Here is a 20,092-nt window from a genome sequence, read left to right as displayed (position 1 = left end):
AACTATATATGTATATATATGTAAGTCGTAATCGTATAAAATCTATTAAATAAATGGCAGGTGACAATTTTAAGTAAGCATCATGTTGGCTACGCTATCAGTAACAAGGTTCGTAATATTTTACCATTAAAATACAATAGAAAGAAACTGATTGCGATGGACCCTATGGATAGAATTCGAAAACGGTCACATCCGGCCGTCTATAATATGATTTAATATAGAAAAGGCAAGGGTCATTCATAGCGTGACGTGTGCGTTTTTTGAAAGCGTATCTTCGTATAAAGGTGCGGTTGTTGCTTTTGGCGGACAACGAAAACGAGCTTCATTCCAGGAAATCGGACTTATAATCAATACGAGTATTGAGTGGCATTTTCGCACAAAGTCATGCCTGGTTTACTGTCTGGTAAAAACGTGCGTCATATATCCATGAGTGGATCTAGCTTCTTTTCAATCTTCTTCTAAGCTTTTTTTTCTACACCGATGTGATTTCCAATGACAACCCAGTAGAGACACAACAGTTACACCACTGAAAATAACATGTTCAGTTGCTGTTAATTAGTCAAGTATCTATATGCAGGCACGAAAATCGATAGGAGCCTACATAACATGAGTGCCTGCTAATTCTCGTATAGTTCGTTCATGTAGCCGTTCCATACCAGTGACTGTTGCTAGGCGTAGACCTCCACGGTTGTTGCCGAAGATCTATAGCCGTTTTTACTACTATTTCATTTATTATACTAATGAGAACGAATTTATGTAGTTGATATCGTATAATGGTGGACTGAGTAACACGTTGAACCCTGTACGGCAAATGAAAACCTACTTATGGCTGTATTTTAAAGCTGTCACTTTTGCAATCCCATATGTTTTTCAACTACGCTTTTCCAAGTTTGACAACGGTAAACAGTAAAAAAATTCGCTAAATTCGAGAGAAAGCAGTGTTACAATTAACTGTATGATAGCCTGTAATATATAACGCAGCCCCCTTTTTATGTACACTTCGGGAAACTAAAGCTTTTCTATTGTTAACACCTTTTTGCAGAACGAGATTCGGTATGAGTACGTACGTCGGCTGATTTTTAACTATGACTGTTTAATGGATAAATTTTTATTCAAAGTAAGTGATCATGAAAATTTTTTATATTTCTAGTATACAGTATGCTTGCCTTCTGCTTTGTAATATGCAAATATCACCAGATTCGCTTGAGCAATCCTTTGTTCCATCTAAATGAGATACATAATTTCCTATTGCGATGGTTTCTGACGTGCCTGATCGTCATTGATATGTTTCTGTCAGACGACCCAGTTTGGCCCTTCGCGCCTACGTTTGTCTAATAAATAACACGATACATTTTAAAAAAAACGTATGTTAACATGTGACGCAGAACGCTAAAATGTCATACTGGATGACTTAAACCGCCATGTTTCGAGTTTTACGTTCGGTATCGCCGTTAGACATTCTAGCAAACGGCTGGCTCCTGGCACAAGACGAGGTCTATCTATCTATCTATGCCCGGGTTCGAACCTGGACCACAACGTGTCCTTAAGATTAACAGGGCGACCTAAACATACATTAGAAACGCTGGAACTGCACCCCAAAAACAAAAACAGATACCGACAATAAGGGTAAAAACGATTTTAAAGAAGACTTTTGCAACGCCGGAAATTTTGCTCAGAGGGTTATAGGGACAGAAATCCGGAAACTAAACGTTCTTTTCTGCCGGACTTATCCGTCAAATGCTGAAATCCAACGGCGAGCAACGAAAGCAATGATTTCATTACACAACAGAAATAATCTCGTTATTCTTAACACAGTGTAGCTTCATTAGGTGGGAACACGTTTAGGCATCTCAAAGAATTCTTGAAAAAACCTTGCATGTCTAAATCATTAGGACACATGGCGTGTGTACCGGTTTTATGGCTAGTTCAACGTACGCTCGAAACCGGCGGAATCCTGAATCTCTTTATATGTGTCATACTCTGCCTGAGCAAGGAAACATGTACCTGTTATTCCATAGTATGCAAAATAATAGAAAAGCATGATCAATAGGGCTCTTTACGAGAATACAGGTTGACCGGAGGCAATTTGCTTATCGATTTTAAAAGAAAAACGAGAAAAAAACTATCTGGGTCTATGATTATTGGCTCATATTCTCTATACGAATGATGATTGAGATTGTCGCTGACAAAGTTAAGACGTACTCTTTTGCCGTTAAACAGTACGATCGTTGCAAAAGTCGATGAATTTGGAAAATAATAGAACTTGACCTAACATGTTGAACTCAACGACGCAAAATGACCCGATGAAAAATGATTATATCGATAATCGTGAATTGATACCAATCGATGAAATCCATAACTTGCTAGTTACAACGTCAGCAATCTTAAGCATAAACTCGGGCCTTATCTATAGTTAATAGGCCATATCCTTGCGAAGGTGTCCCCAGTGTGAAGGACAAGGGTTATCATTGATAACGAGCTCTCGCGGCGAGTAGAAAAAAAAATTGTACGACGTAGTGTTTCTAGATGTGGAATCAACTGCGATGAAGTTATTTTACATAGATGTTGCAAAGATAAGTATTATACAAAAACGACCTGAACATTTTAAAAAAGACATTTTTCGCCAATTATTCCTATAGCCACTAGGAGCGAGCTGAATACACAGCCCAAAAAACAAAAAAGAACTGAAATAAACATTTTTCAATAGCCCACTTAATTGTCACAACCACCTGAACACCGATTCTTCCCTCTGTGTTTAAAATAGCGAATAATTCAATAAGCAGGACTGAGTTTTCCGACCATCTGTGCCGCCTGACACTTTCGCGAGTGGTACAAAAAACTGTAATTTTTTATGCTAAATTCAGCCATATTGTTTATATGCAGCTGTCATTTTGCGGTACTTGTGAATATTAAATAGGCAGAATTTTCATAGGCTTCTTCTTGTGGCAGCTGTACACAAAGTACAACGCTTTAACGTTTAATGTTGGACAACTAGTTAGTTAAGTGAATGGGAAGTTGTCTTAGTAAATTTAATGAATGTGCAGCGTTCAAAACCAATACTGCTTGAAAAAACCGAGTTAACAGCATCCCATGACTCTCCTACCTTCAGGACATCCGCACCCGCGCCTCAAATGATGACCAGTTCTTCGTTTTCGAGGACGAGATTTTCCAGATTCTATTGGCATTTCAGCGGGAGACGCTTTCAGATAATCTTACTTCGTTGTCGTCTTCCATGATCCTGCCTTCCATTGTACTTGCCGCCCCCTCAGCATTAGGTAAGTAGAATGTATGAAAACTTAACAGAGTGACCCCTCCATTTGGCCGGTTTCATTGCTAATAACATGAATAACAATTAATAACAACGAACACATTCATTTCTAGTACGCATAGAAAAATCTCCGTCAAGAGTTAATTTCCTTATTATAGGAAGTAATAACAATTGGGTTTCCGTACGTGGTTCATTTACGTTGGTAATTTATCGAATATCTCAAATGATACTATCATGCCAAAATTTTCAATATGGCCGGCAATTTTTAATGCAATTGAAACTGTCCGTCCCCATAGCGGTATTGGTTGTTTGTCTTTTCAGTGGCTCCTGTATGCTTCGTTACGTCGTCGATCGCAGACGTGTTCCACATCTTCAGTACACTCGCCAAGCGGTATTTCACCTATTTGACAAGGCTAACGTCGAATACAAATGGAATCGTGAACATTTTCCATGTTTTCCACTCTATTCTCTTATTACTTAAGCCCAAACTCTTGGAATATTTACTGCCCATTACTGTGTAAGTTGCAGAAGAAGTCCAAAAACTTATATATGAACCTGTTATGAATAGTTCCCTTACTTGCTACATAGCTAAATGTACCCTATAGCTAAAATAGAGCCCGTGGTCATAGGCTTTACTGCCCACAGCCTAGTCACAGATTTATATTTACGGGCGTCTAATTTGCCGGCATGCAATTTTTTTTTATCATTTATCATCAGTCATTTAGTCATGCTCCGAATGTAGTAGAGTAATGAGAATTCAGGCTAAAAAATGTATGTTTATTTATTAGTTTTAGTTTGTACGATATTGGATATTTAGTGTCAAATAAACACATGTATGCGATATATGTAGTTTTGTTGCTAACTTTTTTTTAGCATTTATTTAATTGATATTAAGTTTAAACAACTACGCGATTATATATCCGGTAATTCCGATAAAATAAATTAGGTCGCTGCATGACGGAGTGAGTTGTTTCGTAGGCACTACTGGCACAAATCCAAACACAAAAATCATCGTTAAATTATTTTACGATCTTGACCGATTGGAATATCTTTTACCTTTTTTTTCTACTGTTATGAAAAAGAGATGAGTTATTTACGCGCATTGGTGCTACTTTGTGAGGACGTTCCCCTGGCCTAGAGCAGTCTAAGCTTGCCTCCAGCTGCAGGACCCAGTTCCGTTGAAGTTATTACCCATTAAATCTCAATCGACGCTCCCTCTACTCTTGGACAGCCTGGATCTTTATTTACTCGTACTGAATTATCCTATACTTACCGAGAAGTTGAAGGAACGATCCGAATCGTATTATCCGATTATATAATCCGATCTAGACGATGGAATTTGTTATAGAAGTCGCCGTTGGAAATGACCGATTATACAGTGAGGTGTGCGGCATGTTTATTATTTACGAGTTGATCAGATGGATCATTAGAATTTAGCTCAGGATGGCTGCATAAACCATGCACAGGGTTCGAAGCTGAAGGGAAATAGTCATATTTTATGATGTTGCAGAAGCAGTCGCTTTGTTCTTCCTGCTTATTTTTCCGAACTGCTTCTTGTAAGGACTACGTTTGGAACACCACAGGCTACACACTACCTTATGCTAAACTCTCTCTTTCTCTTCCTCTATATAGATATTACTAAATGAATGTTAAATCCTGACGCAAATAAACGTTGACTACCATCTTCAGCATCGTAATAAGCTAATATCTATGATTCTGATGAGTTTCTCCATAGTAATGTACTGGTCACGCCTATCCGTATTATTACGCTCTCTTTGTTTTTCCATTTAGCGAAGAAGAAATGCTGGAGGTGCTCTTATGCGCCTTTGCAGGTCCCTTAGCGGCAGATCAAGTGTTAGTTTTATGGGACGCTATGATCGGTTTTGATTCGACGCTCGTCCTCGCCCTTTTAGCTGTCGGCGTCGTAATTACGCGTCAGAAGACACTTGAAGCGTGCGAGAATCGTTCCCAGTTACGGGTGAGTTTACTCGATTTTCCCTATTTGAACACCACACACAAATGTACCAGAGGCGTTCGTGGAGTACGGATTGATTCTTGACGGCCGCTAAACTTTTTCGTCGTATATTACTCACAACTGCAGTAGCTATATGATAAATGAACTTAATCTCTAATAATATAATTATTTCTCTCTAATTAGATAGGGAAACACGTTGTTTTATAGCAAACTTTGTCATACCGTTAGATTAGAAACTGTCTAAGTTGCTTAGTTAGTCATATACAAACTTTTAGACATCTTAAATAATTCTAAATTTACGACATTTTAGGAGGCTCTGCAAAACCTACGTGATATTCAAGTAATGCCAACGTTGAAATTCGTGTTAGGCCAACTTGAGATGATAGGAAGCCCGTTGAATGCAGTACTGCTCGATTCCACTTAGTTTAAAGATAAGAAATTCTAAGAAAAATCACCGGACTGCCTAGATACAATGTAAGCACATATCTAATGTTAAGAGGAAGTAGCTCAAGGCCCCTATTTTTATCAACTAATTGAATGTCTCGCGAATCGTAAGCGTCGCTGACGGCTTTTAGACATAGACGTAATTCAGAATCAATAGTTTTTCATTAAGATGAACCTGGTATCGTCATAAGTTCCGACTTTCAATTATTTTATCCTTTCACAATTCTTCTTACAAGTATAGCCGTCTTGAGGGTAATGGACAGTATCTAAAGGCCCTGTATGCTTACACACGAATATAGAATAACATATATACTGCGGTATATCAATGGCATACGCCGGAACATTCTTTTCGCATAAATCAGCTTAGCTATTCTTTTTGAGTGAACTAGAAAGTTTAGGCAAAGATAAAGTTCTAACTGTTATTTTTTTAGTGATTTTGATGTTTCTTACTTAATAATGCTTCATTAGTATTATTTCAAACCTATTTTGGCGAGGATAAGGTCATCAACTGACAACCAAGTGCAAGGCTGTAAGCTTAAGTTTAACTAATTAGAACATTCTATTTATGTTTCATGATTTCAGGTATCATGTCCAAAGTGAGACTGTTTCTATTTAGTTGAAATAAGTTTGTGTGTAGTTATGAAAATAAATGGTTATTAAAGGGTTACGAAGGTTAACTAGATTTGTTTTTCTTCACAATAAAACAAAGCGAGTTGAAAATTATATGGTAAGGATATATGTAGGTTCATGTACTTGCATCAAGCTGTAGTCTAAAATGGACTAAGAATCATCAAGTTGCTTTTTGTCCTACTTTGTATATATAAAGACTAATCTCTAGAAGTGGCTAGTAGATACCGATACTTGAACCACATCTCGCCTTGAGAGATTAAAGTTTGTGCTTAAAGCCTCTCTAAAATCAGTCCGGATTCGGGGCTATTGGCTAATATGAGTGTTAGTCTAGTTGTCTTCACCCGTAGGCGGGTTAACTAAAAAGTTCCCTCGCAATCCTTTTTCTCTTATTATAATCCCCCTAAAAGCATTTAGTGTTAGCGATTTTTTTTTTTAATAGCCTTGAATTATTCAGTAAAATAGAGCCGAGTAGCATATAATAAGCCTTGGAAGCAATCTGAATAACAAACGCTTCAAGATGGCTCTGCGTGTTTGCAATGGAAAAGGTGAGCTCTAATAGTATTTATTGAAACATGGTAACCTTTTTTCGATGTCCTAAATATGAAGAGCAACCGAAGGTTCAAAAAGAGTTTGGAAAACAATAGGAATACTTTGAGATTTTTTTATGTTTCCCTCCGCTCTTTTACTGAGTGAACATCGAAATCAATTTAACCAACTAGCAGACGCGATTCTAACAAATAAGATGACGGTAAAACAATTAATTCATTACTGTTTTTCTTTTCGAATTTGTTTTAGCTACTAAAACAATATTGCTATCGGAACCCCGTGCTTAGAACCCAAATTATAGGGTGTCGAAAGTATTACGCAACCTAATCGGGAGCTGTTACAATCTGACAGTCTCATAGATAACTTTTTGTGGAAAGCTGTTTTAAGGAATGTCACCTAATGTCAGAAATAGTACCTTGTATATAAATCTAAATGCAAGAAATTGACCTTGCGTTGGGCCTCATTGTGCCGCGTCGCTCTCGAATCGTATAAAGCAATTTTAAGAATAAATATGTAGGGGTACCTAGTACTGTTTCCGTGAAGGTCCAATGGCGATGTATTTGCTGCTGGCCCTACCCGCAATATAAAGCAACTCACAGGATACTTCAATGGCTCCTGTTTGCGACAAGTCCGCGTACCCATTTTTAACGCGTCTTAAAATCCATCGGTTGCGAATTCTGCCAATATTTCCCAAGGAGGCGAGTGTCGCACGTTCGATGAAGGACCGAAGGCTCATAGAAGCAGGCAGATAGCAAAACATGCAGACGCTCCGTTATCCATCGAATTGCGTAGGCATACTTATGGCGACACAGAGACAGTAGAGCTATTGGCTTTGCCCTTAGCAGCGCTAGTTGTATTGAGCACATGATGCCGGACAACCGTTACCATCAACGCACCATAGGCCTACAGGCCCAAAAGCCCACGATGCGTTTTACTGTTGAATTAGAACACTTCGAGATAAATTTCAATTACTGTTTCGTAAAATCTGTCTGTGTTCGTCTGCTATTGCGTTTTCATTTAATGAATCAAAGGTTAATTTGGCGTTATTTTAATGGACAACATTGTGTAAATTATGTGTAATTGTTGTAAACATCGAGTCTGACTGCTTGCATGTTTCTATGGCATTATTAAGGGAAAGCTGGAACGCGGTAGTCCTAGCTTTGTCGTATGCAGAAGAGGCATAAGAAGCGGCCATAATGCAATGGCTGATGGATTGGTCAAACGGTATAATGTAAGCAAATAGTTCCAGCTCTTCCGCTGAGTTAGTATACTGTTTGTTTGCTCTTGATTGACATCATCTTTCTGCTGTGGGTACTCGGAGTTTCGCTATTGAACATCTATCGGCATCTTCGGCTTTCGTGCGCGAAATGGCGTTGTGGAGTAAGGTGCGCTTTAGGTTATTCGTCGATATTCTTTAAATGTAAATCAGTAAACTTACTTCAACTTTAGCTAAGCTAACAGAGCACGTTTGCAGCGGTATGATGGTTTGTTAAATAAAAAAAATCGACTTATTTACACAACCATTAGCTAAATGAATATATCACAATTACGAAGAGAGAACAGCATGCATCGTTTTAAAGCCCCTGTGTCTTATTGGCACCTATCCTTCGATCACCTATAACAAAAAAATAATATAAGAATATATATATATATATATATATATATATATATATAGAAAAGAAACTTAAGGTAAGGAAAAATCTGCCTGGTAAGCTGGTGGTCGCTGCAATGATTTGTCAATCAAAAAAACTTTAATCAACTTTTGTAGCGATTTTTAACCTAGAAGTTTTTTACCTCTCTGTCATGAGCTATTGGCCAAACTTGAGCTGCACGGTAACCATCTTCTGTGGCCAGAGCCAAATGTTAGTCGGTGACCAGATTCCGCCATTGAACGCTCGGCTACTTCGTTGACAATTTTATAGCCATAATGAACAATTTCTATAGTGTTAAATACAAGGCTACATAAGGCGTCCTAGTTTAGGCTCGTGCATATTAGAAAATCACTGTGGCGTGATACGAGTGGGATTCGGAGCTCGTTTGAAATACGCAAATACAATTATCTTAAACGTACATGTCGTGCACTGTGTAAAAAAATATGCAAGTATGTGGCCAAACGAAAGGAAACAACGTAAGAAGATTTTAGGAAGGAAATAAACTCTAATAATTCTAATTAGTAAGTATCTATCTAATAGTAATTATATAAAAGAAAATATAGTTCTTCTTCGTATATCAAATATACTGCTATTATTATAAAATAATATTTTGTAGATGCGATAAGTACACTTTAAAAAGTAATCAAAGCTTAAAGTGTGTTTCTCCATACAAATAAAAGTGGCGTAAACCGCTTGTTTTTTTTTACGATCAGTAAATAAGCACACAATTAATAGTCATCTATTAAAACGTTTGATTTATTAATTTATAGTGATAATATTTTACCTTTGTAAATATGTTGAGTTCGAAAGGAATGGCCGGTATGAAAAGCCATCAATATACAACGGTGTGGTTAAATTGATCTGCAAAGATCGGCACATGTCTACATATAGCCCGCATGTAAATAAGTTGTTGTTACAAATTATTTGAAATATTTTTTTTTACTGAAAAACATTAGCTAACTTGTGATAAAAAAAAATTAGCAAGTTCAATGCTTTAGGTAAATGGAATTTGCGGTATCTTAGCTATATAATCAAAATTGCTTCATTAAATTTCCCATCGGAGCCTGAAACGACGGTTTTAGGGCATATACACACGCATCGATGTGGTCTTGCGCTGCAAAATGTATTCCTAAAGTAAATTACTTTTATTATAGGAGAACCCAGAAATTTCTTGTGTCCAGCGCATAGTTTATTGCTAAACAAATGCGTCATTAACAATGAACTATTGTAAAGCTAGATAGAGCATATAGTATTGCAACGGAAATGATCCTTTAACGGATCCAAATATTGCTTACAATGTATTCTCATTTAAGTATTAACTTTCGATGGCTTGTACAGGCTACTACTAATCCGGTTCAAACGCAAAATTTTGAATTTCTGTTTAATTGCCGGTACTTTTCTACGGTTTACAAACTAGAATAGGCTAAATAAACTAATTGAGCGTTAGTTTCAATTTTAGGATTATAAAACACACGTAGGAGATAGCGGCTACTTTATCACATTCTCCGCTGTAGTCTGTTGACAAAAGGAACTTTTACTTCTGTGGACGTGCCACACTACTGCGCTGGTCATTTGTTCTATTTCAGCTTATCACTTTCCCTTGCTCACTTTATACCAAAATATAGCCGCCAAATTGGCGGCAATGGTTGACGGGAATGCTTCCTCTGCTACGCCCTTCTTCTATTTCCATATTCCGGCGTCTCTTCCCTTTATTTTCACATTTTTCGTTGATCAACCATGCCCGTCGTTTTTTACCAGCTGAATTTTCCTGATTTATCTACTTGAGCATACTCGTTCGCTTATCGATGTTAGCTGAAAATAGACGAGGCAAATCGTGAGCGGCCAGCGATTCGTTGCCGGTGATGTGTTCTGGCTGACGTGAAAAACGGGCACCTAACGTGAGTTATCGGCAGTGTAGTAAACGTGGCAATAAAAGATGAGGCTGTTGGCAGCAAGCCCGCAATTGCGATGAACCCGATCTCATTGTCGACCCTGCTACTGCTGGTGCTACTGTAAAACATCTACGAAAGAAGATCACGGACATTTGTGTTTGCATCAGCGTTCGCCAAGAAGCCTAAGAAGTTGCTTGGTTCTGATGAGAACAAGGAGCTGAAGATTGAAGTTTATGGGAGGCTGTTACGTATCACTAGGGCGTGAGCTTAGTCGACTATTGACAGGATAAAGTGCCCAAATGAGGTGACTTCTATGGACGATTGAAGCCTAGCACAAGGAGCTATGATTAAGGACGATGTGAGTCGAGCGTCAAGTGTCTTAATCGTCGTACAAATCTTCCAAGGCAGAGTAACTCGTGCCAACGAGCGCAAGGTCACACAAATGTAAACAAGTTTCTCGTGTGGCAAATACTCAATATGTCATGTCTCGGGAAGCGAGCAGATGGAGTTTGACATATTCATGTTTTTATTCCACTCAGCATATATCAGCATATATTTAATATCAGCCTACAGAAACCACTAGGCACTTCAGGGCTCCGTTGCTGAGTACAGGCTCACATATCGCACGAATTAAATAAGGACAGAGTAAAGGAATGAATCCTCATGGATATTCGATTTTTTTTCTAGCAATTCTTATTCATTGTAAGTACGATACGATAATGATAATCTAGTTGTTATTATTGATCCTCTTTTGGCTATTTCTCTCCTAACATTCCGATATTAGATTCAAGTATTTCATATCTACAATATATTTAGAAAAAAAAAACAGTTTAAATACCTATTTTTAGATCAACTTCCGCCGATTCTATCTATTTAATATTTACCGACATTTAAATTATTCGTGTCTATCACCTATAAGTGTATCTGCTCATTCCGGCAATATGGACGCTTTACAAAAAGACCGTTTCACATTTCACGTAGACATCCGAGCAATAGTAATTTGATAAAGATAGCCCTTATTACTCTGTCCCATTTTCTAACAGAACTCGTCTATGCATATTTTATCCTCACTAATGCAATCGGGCTCACCTATTGGTCTTTTAATAGATTTGCGCTTCCCACGGGTGCCATTAGGAAAATAGACCTCGCTGTGCTGTACGTTTTTCATCTATAAAACGACAATGAACGTTGCATTGGCGACGTTGTACTTACCACCTCAGCCAGTTTTACCTACCGTTTAAGGCAGCCACGACGACAAAATATCATCGCTACAAATGAGGTGCCCCGGTCAGAGACAGATTCCAGATTGCGGCGTTAGGTTCCGTCGATTGCAGCAGATCTTAGGTCCCTCCTCATGGCCAAGCAACATTTATGGGTCCCCTGGAGCCTTGGATCCGTACGCAAAACCATTGTTTATATAGGAAAACATAAAAGGAAAAAGTAAGTAGAGCATATACAAGATAAGGGTAGATGCAAGGACTTCACAGAACTGTACCACACAAATTTCGCCCAAAAAGGAATTCGGTATGACCTAACCTCCATAAATAGCTATTAATCTCCTGTGACGCGAAGGAGAATGGGAAGCATCCGACTATCAATCACTATTGCTACGAAGAGCGGTTAAAAAGGATCACAAGAGCCAGACAGTCCCCTCAAACAACATCCCTTCTTTAGAAGAGGGTTGTTGTACAAGCATCAGTATATGTGTGCATATTTGCATGAATGGTTGTCCGTATCCCTCCTCATGCTATATGAACCGCTGGTACGAGGTAAAAGTATAGCACGTATGATAGAGCAAGATGAACTCTCCCAGCTTAGCAGGCATGATGTGTGCAGAGCGCGCTTTCACTGGTTGCTCTAGGCAGATATCGACACTGCGCCATCACGGCTATGGTATCAGCCGGCTTACGGTAACTTCGATGACCTCTTGAGGTTTCTTGCGTAAACCCTCGCAGAATGCATACCGCCGTTGTAAGAAGTCATTCAATAAAAATGATATTGTTTTTTCTATTGCACGCTGTTGTCCGTTTAATGTTTGACACCCGTGGCCTTTCTTGCGTGCTGTGCTTTAATCTACTGTTTTACCATACTTCCTACGTAAAGCTCCAACAGTTACCGCTAACAATGTACTGTTTTTGGTTTAATTCCACACTCATATTGGATGACATTCTGCCAACACTTTGCCGTCCTGTGATAGTTGCGTGATGGTAAAGATGATGACTAGTAAAACTGTCTAGTTAGATATTGCGTGTGGCGCAATATATATACAAGAAAATAGTCCGACTTTTAATTTTGCGTACGTACACCTTGTTTGTCAAAGGGAAATATACATCGCTCAGCTGTACATACAACGATCTTGCATACCGATATAGCACTACAGTGATCTATTAGCAGCAGACCATTCCAAATTTGTCCTGCCTCTATTTACCTTTGCTAGACCTTTTAATGAATGGATAAACACCTATCAAAGAGCTATTTGCTATAAGTTATTAGCCGTCCAAAACACCCTGGAAGTTATTGGTACATACAAATGAATATACATTCTCTTATTTTTACGTTATGGTTACAATAAGTCGTCACGGAATTCATTTAAACATTAGGTTTGAGCAATGTAGAAAAAATAGCTACCTCTCATAGGCATTTAGATATAAAACTAACGAAAATACGTAAATATATCCTTCGGCGTGTCAAGGTAAGTTCCAATGCATCAAAACGCGCCACAAAAATTTAACGCACAGTACAGCTGCACCACCTATTAACAAGTTTGTTTTGTATTACAATTTCGCGAAACCTTAGTATCAGGATTAAGCGGAAAGGGCAGGTGACCCTATTTTTTTTTGCTTTTGCTGGACATAATTATTCCCTAATTTTTGTGTTCAAGTTTTCCATTACAGCAACATGCTCTAGCCGCAATAAAAAGTATGTAAGCTTTTTAGCTCATATATTTTTCATATGTAAGTCAAAACGCTTTTTCGTCGCGTATCCCGTTACCCGATAAAAGGCCATTCAGACACAACGGTCATCAGTAGTGGTCTTCATAGTGGCTACCAACGTAAACTTTGAATTGCAGCTTAGCTGCTTTAATTAATATAGTGGAAGCCAACAATGATGTCAATGAGGTTTAAATCGAAGCCTTCAGCTGGACAGGAAAGAATAACTATTAGACTCTTGCTAATTTGGAACACTTTCTATTCATATTTTCGAAACGATGCACCTCTCGTATATAGCTGGTACATTTAGGTTAGAAAAGCTCCCAAGAATCATAATACAAAGTAATTCGAAACGTTTGGCGGGAAAGCGGTCAGAGCGCCAAAGCATAAACATTCTATCAACATTACATTACAATAAAGTACTGGTATAATGAAACATCCTATCAAACAGCGAACACAAATAAGAAGTCTGTCCATCATCAGAGAAAGAATTATATTCCGGAACATAAAAATAGGAAAGCGAAAAAGCAATCAAGCAAAATGTCTTTTTTTTTTTTTTAAATGAGAGGCTGTTTTGTACAGGATATAATGACTTTCCAGACATGACCCAATTAGCACAAAACACTGGAGTATGAGATATAGTGCCCTGGGTTTCTATCTAAACGTAGCATTTCGTTTGAAGCAGTTACTCTTAGTGAGTTCGACATTCAGGCAAATATAGCTTAAGTGACTGTAATATGTATGGCAGTCCCTAATCTGAAGAGAATTTTCCATTGAGATCATCCTACCTATTCAGGCTGCTTAAAGACCGAATGGTACCGTTAGTTTCACGTGGTGAAAGTGTGCAGAGGACGGTCGCCTCGCCAAAAGTTACGCACTTAAGTCAGCTATATCATCTGTGTCTCTATACAAATTGCGAACGTACGTGGTCGAAGCATGTTAATAAATTGCAGATAGATGTTCCCGTACATTCCCATAGGTACGCATGATTGATACGGTTGATTTGTTGTTGTCATCAGTGTCTGTCTACGATGCTTGTCGTTTGTCCAGATTAAGAGAGCAAAGAGTCCGAAAACATTCAGCTTAAGCAGCCCCTGGTGCTACCGAATGTACATACTTTTTTTTCGAGTTTCGTTAAAGCCCGGATTGTTCAAATCCTCGCGCCTCTTGTTATCATTGCGCTGTCGCCTCCCTGTTTTCTTATTTTGCGCTTACAGTTTCCTTTATGCCTGTAAGCGCGACATATGAAAATTCGCTTCATTTAAGCTTTTTGTCAGTCGTCGAGCGGTTCCTATGGAACGGTTGGGGTGAAGACTAAGGCCGTTTCGATTGTTTTATCCGCTGTGGTAATTAAATTATGAGAGTTGTCTTAAGTTGTGCCAGCACGTGCGTGCCCGTAGTCTAACTGCAAAGGAAGATCAGATAGGAAGAACTACCAACACTTAGTTGTTGTACATCAATTGAAATACATTTATTCAATCGTAAGCCGTGTTATTATCTTCCGATATACTGTGATATTAATATATATCTTTATTCTTATACATATATAATAGTTGCTATAATGATTTTTACTTGTAGCAGAAATACTTTACGTACATTGACGTTGCGCTATTATTACTGTAGTTATTCTCTGTTTGTGGTCTCAGTGATTATATGATTTGATAGAATACATGTATGTTTATACATTGACTCGGTCACGCTCGGCAAACTTCTCAGAATGTAAAGGTGCCCTCTGTAAAAAAATATGCTCCTACACCTTTTCTTGCCATATCTCCTGTTTTCATCTATACATTCAAGGGCTTGAATGGGCTAATGTAACCCCCAACTACCGCCGAAGGCAAGACGTTAGAGGCGGATGCAATGGGCTGTGCTATACGCAGGCACCATCTGAGCGATTTCCACATGTAGCGCTCTTCGTCGCGCGACAAAATGGCACTGAAAGTAGTAAGCATTTTCTTTTCTGTTGATAGCCACAGTAACACGGGACTCGGATCCTGCTTATCTATCATGGCTGTACGTAGGTTTGGTGTGTATGTGTGTGTCTTCATGTAAGAATATCCGTAAGTGCTGAACACGAAAAGATCCAAAACTGAGGATAGACTACTCGTATCTGGTACATTTCGTATGTACGATTTTTCTCTCGTACAAGCAGCAGCAGTAACAACGTTAGCAGTAAGCATCAAGACAGCAGAAAAAGGTACATAATTTCGTGTTACTGCACATTATATCCTCATATATAGAACAGGTCATCGCATAATATTAAAAACACATCGAAACTAGTGGAAACGACCCAGCTACTACAGTGCTCTGATAAAATTGTGTTTTGCCAGATTTTGAGATACCAGTACTATTTGTTACAGATATTTTGAAAGAAAAATAGAAATCATCAGAATGATGAGAAAAGTTTATTAGCGGTATTAACATTGGATAATGTTTTACTCTATTGAGGGTTTTCAAGACAAGTCATCTTGCATACTAGGCCGAAGGCCACACTTCTGCAATGCAACATTTTAAACACAAGCAGTTTCTGGAGTCGTTTTGTCAAGTCAAGTACGAGCAATAGCGGCAAATGACACAATCTGGATGAGGGGGCATCAAAGAATCAATGCAATACCTACAGCGGCATCGGCGTACACAAACTACATAGTCAATTGGGTGCTCAGAACATTTTGATTAAGAATGAAGAACACCTTGGTCGCACACACATTATAAATACGTGAGGGGAAATAGCAGAATTCACTATTTTGTTCAAAGGGCTGCGAACGTTTATTGCCAAAGGAAATAGTAATTATTATCATACAAAACCTGTTTCTTTTTTGAAAGAGGAACAGAAGAAACCGTTTTCTCGTCGGGCAAAAATGATGAGTCTCGTTCTCTCAGAATTGCGTAGCGCGCTTAGGGCAATCGAAGTAAGATACGTACACCTTGACAATTACTTTACGACAATTGCACGGTCAGCCCGGAAGAACCAGAGGATTAAAAACGGGTCCATAATTGCTTAAACGTGTAAATCATTCAGCAAACAGAAAAACGCATAGTATTGATATTATGATGTCCCAAATGCTTTTCATTTGATTTATCAAGCGCTCTTTTCACGGCCGCCATGCATAAAAGTTGCCAGCTTTCTTATTTTTGGCTAGTTCTATTGTGCGCACCAACACATATTAACTACAGTGTAATATACTTGCCAATACAATGATAACAATAGTAATGATAAAATGTCGTCTGCTGGCTTGCTGTTCTACCTAGGACAACCTACAAAGCAACTGAATACTATCGACAAACAATCGCATGTAGCTTTTGCACGAGCAGTTCCAGCGACTTACGCTCACCGAAAGAGAACGGATACGCTATTCGAAACACCTGCTTGGAATACAGTAGCATCACAGAAAGGCAGTTGGCAAACGGCCGGAGGAAACAACGTTGTCAGCATCGAGGTCGCAATGAGGAAGCGATGTACGGGAACTGTGGCCAATAATTATTAATAAACTTTCAGATTTTTCCTATTGTTCTTCGATGCTCGTGCCATCGCGTTGTGCACACGATGTCAAGATTTGACATTGACCATAAGGCAGCAGGCCGCGAATTGATCGATGGAAGTGCGACGACGTTTCTTGATGGTGATGCTGAACGGATCTGGGCCTTGTCAACACCTTTGCCGGATGGTGAATCGGCCTCGTACGCTCTGAACGAAGACTCCCGCTACAGTTGGTGGTCGTTGTTAGTGTTTGTGTGTTGGACAACGTTTGCCTATATGTATAGCTAGCGGGCAGGAACCAGTATGGCCCAACCGTTGTGGACATGTTATGCCAGTGGTTATTATGGCCGTCATCATAGTTGCATTCGCATAGCCATTCGATGCTAAAGCTTCTAATGTTCGTGCTGATGACGCTGCAGCTTCGGACGAGAAGGACGGAAACTGTGTATATAATAGAAAATGGATTGGATACACTGCAATTAGTATTGTTATAATGTGTTTCATTTTTTTACAGCTTGGCAGTTTCGTTGCAGAGGGTGTATTCGGTGGGCATCGAGGGCACGTCGGTTCCAGTCGCCACAGAGGAACGCGGAGTTGTTACTGAAAAACAAAACGTGGTCAGTTGTGACCCAGCGTCTGAACAAGTCGGCGAAGTGATACTGGCATGAAGTTAGCTAAGAAGTAGCACGCGGTTATACAACATTTCAATGTAACTTTTTCTATTAGCGCTGCTTTAAGCTTCAGTCTGGAATAACTCGTAATAACAATCGTAATTTTCGTTTCGTCAATTTGGATAGTAACATTCAAGCTAGGACCGAACTAATTGTGGTGAAAAAACTAACCAAAACTTGATCACAAAGTACCCTATCTATCTATCTACATACGTTTGTCTGCATTAGGCAAGAGGCGACGCAGCGACGCTGGGCAAAGTACTATTTGTGAAAGGAAGCGTTCAATCCTTCTTCGAAGTTCAGTAGGAGCTGCCAGAGTGTAGATAACTGGATTGAGAGCTGAGTTGATCGGCAGGATGAATACTACCACCCACGCATACACGTCCGCTATATTAGAGTCAGACGAGGGGCATGTTAACTATACTAATAAAATTGTCTAGTCAATGCTTCTGCTCCGACGACAAAAAGTAAAATTATCAATAATATCATATCAAAATATCATAAATCAACACATGTATCAAGCGAACGTGCCATTTGCGAAGGGCTCCGTGTTCGCAGCGGTTCTAATTTAAATTTTTCATTTTTAAAAATTAACTACTTAATTCAATTCATGTCAATTTGCATTTATTTATGTTGATCCTTTTTTAATCATTGATTAAGTGAAGCTTGTTACTCGCTTTCGAGAGCCTATCGATTGTACACAGACGTATCTGGACACGCGTGTAAGCAGAATGGCTACAAAAGCCTATCGTCGACATTTAACGTATGCAGTACACCGGAGGCGCATCTTTTTCGCTAAACATGGATAGTTGTCCCTATTGGAAAAAATCAAAACATTTTTCTATACACAATTCAAAAAGATGAGGTCTCAAATACGATAGAACAATGAAATAAACAGAAAACTGTAGGTTCTTTATTATGCCCATACATACACATAATTTCACATGCTTCCTTCACATCTCTGTATGTACACCGTGCAAAAACTTAATTGCGAGAACTACGTTTGGTTTTTTATTGTGTTATTTTATAGTATCGATTTCTGAAGTACCCTGTCATTGTGTAGAATCCCAAAAATGAAAATTTGTCGAGTGAATAAATGCCGGAAGGGACGTACCGAAACTTATCTTAATATGAGGCTCAGTTTCACTTCTCCTGACAGGTCCATAGCAGAGCAGATGTATATTATAGTCATTCTGTTTTTACTTGCGTTTATTCAAACTCATTCCAGTAATAACAGTATTGGCAGCTCTTTACGATGGGCAGCGCATCAAGCTTTCTTCTTAATACTGACCAAGCCATGTATTTATCGAAGAAAAATTCGGTGGCCTCTAATCTTGCAAGAACTTAAAATAATATTTAATATGTTAAGGCTTCCCTTAGTGACACGTATCCGACACATATAGAAAATTATAGGAAGGGGAAAACCAAAGCAAATCTAAGTCGACGAGCCGTGATAGGTAGCGATTTGCAGACACTTTGACATTGTCCGACCATTTTCAACGCGATGAAGGAGATGAGAAAACGATTCTCTGTACAGACGAGGTCGACGTTGTCGCATTAGTATTAACCGACGCAATCGGTGCCTGCAGCGTCCATGTCGGACTGAAAGGCGGGCACTAAAGGAAGCCCATAGAAGAGTAGGACTTAAAGCGTAGGCTATTTCGTACTCTATCCTGCATCGTTCGACTAATCATATAAGCTCGTTCTCCGTGTTGCAATAACTAAAAGCAACGCTTTCTGGTGTATGAGGAAATAATTTTTCCCGTTACAGCTGACGTCAAATTAAAGTGACATCTTTTGCAGTATCGGTCAAACTGATGTAGACTCTAAACGGCAAAAAGGTTAGAGAAACAGGTTTAAAAAAAAACATTGAAGGCTCGAACTTCCATCAGACAAGTGCGTACTGACTCAACATTGAAATGTAATTGTTCTGAAGCTAATGTCGACAGTTGGAAGTTTCAGCGAATGGAGAGCGGTTATTAAGCTTAGACAGCAGCTCTAACAATCAAGCCCGGGCTCTGTTTTGTCCTTACGTACAGCCCACTGAATAAGAGCTATTAGGCTAACAGAATAAAGCGCGCCAGCGCGATCACAACTACCCTGGCGCTCCGGCTTAGCCGGTTGCGCATGAATACTATAATTTATTCAACAAGAGTAGCCACTGCAAAGGAAAACTTTTCAGGCTACATGTATAGATTTCCGGAAGAAAAAGTATACGCTCAAGGACAAAACAAACAACATTATTGCTTCTGTTTAAAAGGAGGTTCGTATGGATTTCGGAAGCAAAGAACGAGCAAGGAGATCCACATTGCAGAGGGCAGACGAAGGCTGTTATGGAGTAGCTTTCTTTTTCTCCTTGTTACCTCTCGGGGGTTATTGTCAGTGGCAGTGTTGTTGTAACAGCCGAGCGGTGTTTGTCGTAGTTGGCTGAAGGATCACCCCGTGCGCCTGAGAGGGCAATAGGTAAAGAATGAACGGAATCAGCAAACAGAGAATAGGAGAAGAGAAAACAAATGTAGCCGAAAATCAGAGGGACTGCACGTTCCGACATGAGGCGCGAGCAACTGGCAGTTACTCGCATCACACCTACATTAATGTGCCTCCCT

The 20,092-nt window shown here is 39.1% G+C and overlaps 2 protein-coding genes and 1 long non-coding RNA gene across 13 annotated transcripts in view; 2 read left to right on the top strand and 1 right to left on the bottom strand.

The window, feature by feature from the left end:
* The window catches only part of LOC111242965 (TBC1 domain family member 19), a 33,199-nt gene extending 26,835 nt beyond the window's left edge, over window positions 1–6,364 (top strand). For 5 of the 7 annotated variants that reach the window (XM_086973992.1, XM_086974021.1, XM_086974002.1 and 2 more), the window contains 6 exons: window positions 1,043–1,117; window positions 3,110–3,275; window positions 3,590–3,785; window positions 5,060–5,246; window positions 5,554–5,717; window positions 6,270–6,364. In XM_086973992.1, the coding sequence (XP_086830118.1) occupies window positions 1,043–1,117; window positions 3,110–3,275; window positions 3,590–3,785; window positions 5,060–5,246; window positions 5,554–5,667 (738 nt within the window). In that variant the 3' untranslated portion in view covers window positions 5,668–5,717; window positions 6,270–6,364. The remainder of the gene's footprint in view (window positions 1–1,042; window positions 1,118–3,109; window positions 3,276–3,589; window positions 3,786–5,059; window positions 5,247–5,553; window positions 5,718–6,269) is intronic. The other 2 variants (XM_086974005.1, XM_086974016.1) reach the window with 2 other exon arrangements.
* A 3,784-nt stretch (window positions 6,365–10,148) lies between these two features.
* On the top strand, window positions 10,149–12,422 carry LOC147758696 (uncharacterized). The gene is made up of 2 exons (XR_015326482.1): window positions 10,149–11,109; window positions 11,515–12,422. It is a non-coding gene; the product is annotated as an uncharacterized LOC147758696 (long non-coding RNA).
* A 2,053-nt stretch (window positions 12,423–14,475) lies between these two features.
* Lgr3 (Leucine-rich repeat-containing G protein-coupled receptor 3) overlaps window positions 14,476–20,092 on the bottom strand; it is a 117,956-nt gene continuing 112,339 nt past the window's right edge. For 4 of the 5 annotated variants that reach the window (XM_022810682.2, XM_086987190.1, XM_086987187.1 and 1 more), the window contains exons 21-22: window positions 17,700–17,873; window positions 14,477–17,415 (exon numbers count right to left, since the gene is read on the bottom strand). In XM_022810682.2, coding sequence (XP_022666417.1) covers window positions 17,324–17,415; window positions 17,700–17,873 — 266 coding nt within the window. In that variant the 3' untranslated portion in view covers window positions 14,477–17,323. Of the gene's footprint in view, window positions 17,416–17,699; window positions 17,874–20,092 lie in introns of all 5 variants that reach the window. The other variant, XM_086987197.1, reaches the window with a different exon arrangement.

This window comes from Varroa destructor, unplaced genomic scaffold (assembly GCF_002443255.2).
Source record: "Varroa destructor unplaced genomic scaffold, Vdes_3.0 BEIS01000001.1, whole genome shotgun sequence".
NCBI classification, from domain to species: Eukaryota; Metazoa; Arthropoda; class Arachnida; order Mesostigmata; family Varroidae; genus Varroa; species Varroa destructor.
The sequence above is the reverse complement of the archived record's forward strand: the minus strand, read 5'-3'. Positions and strand labels throughout refer to the sequence as shown.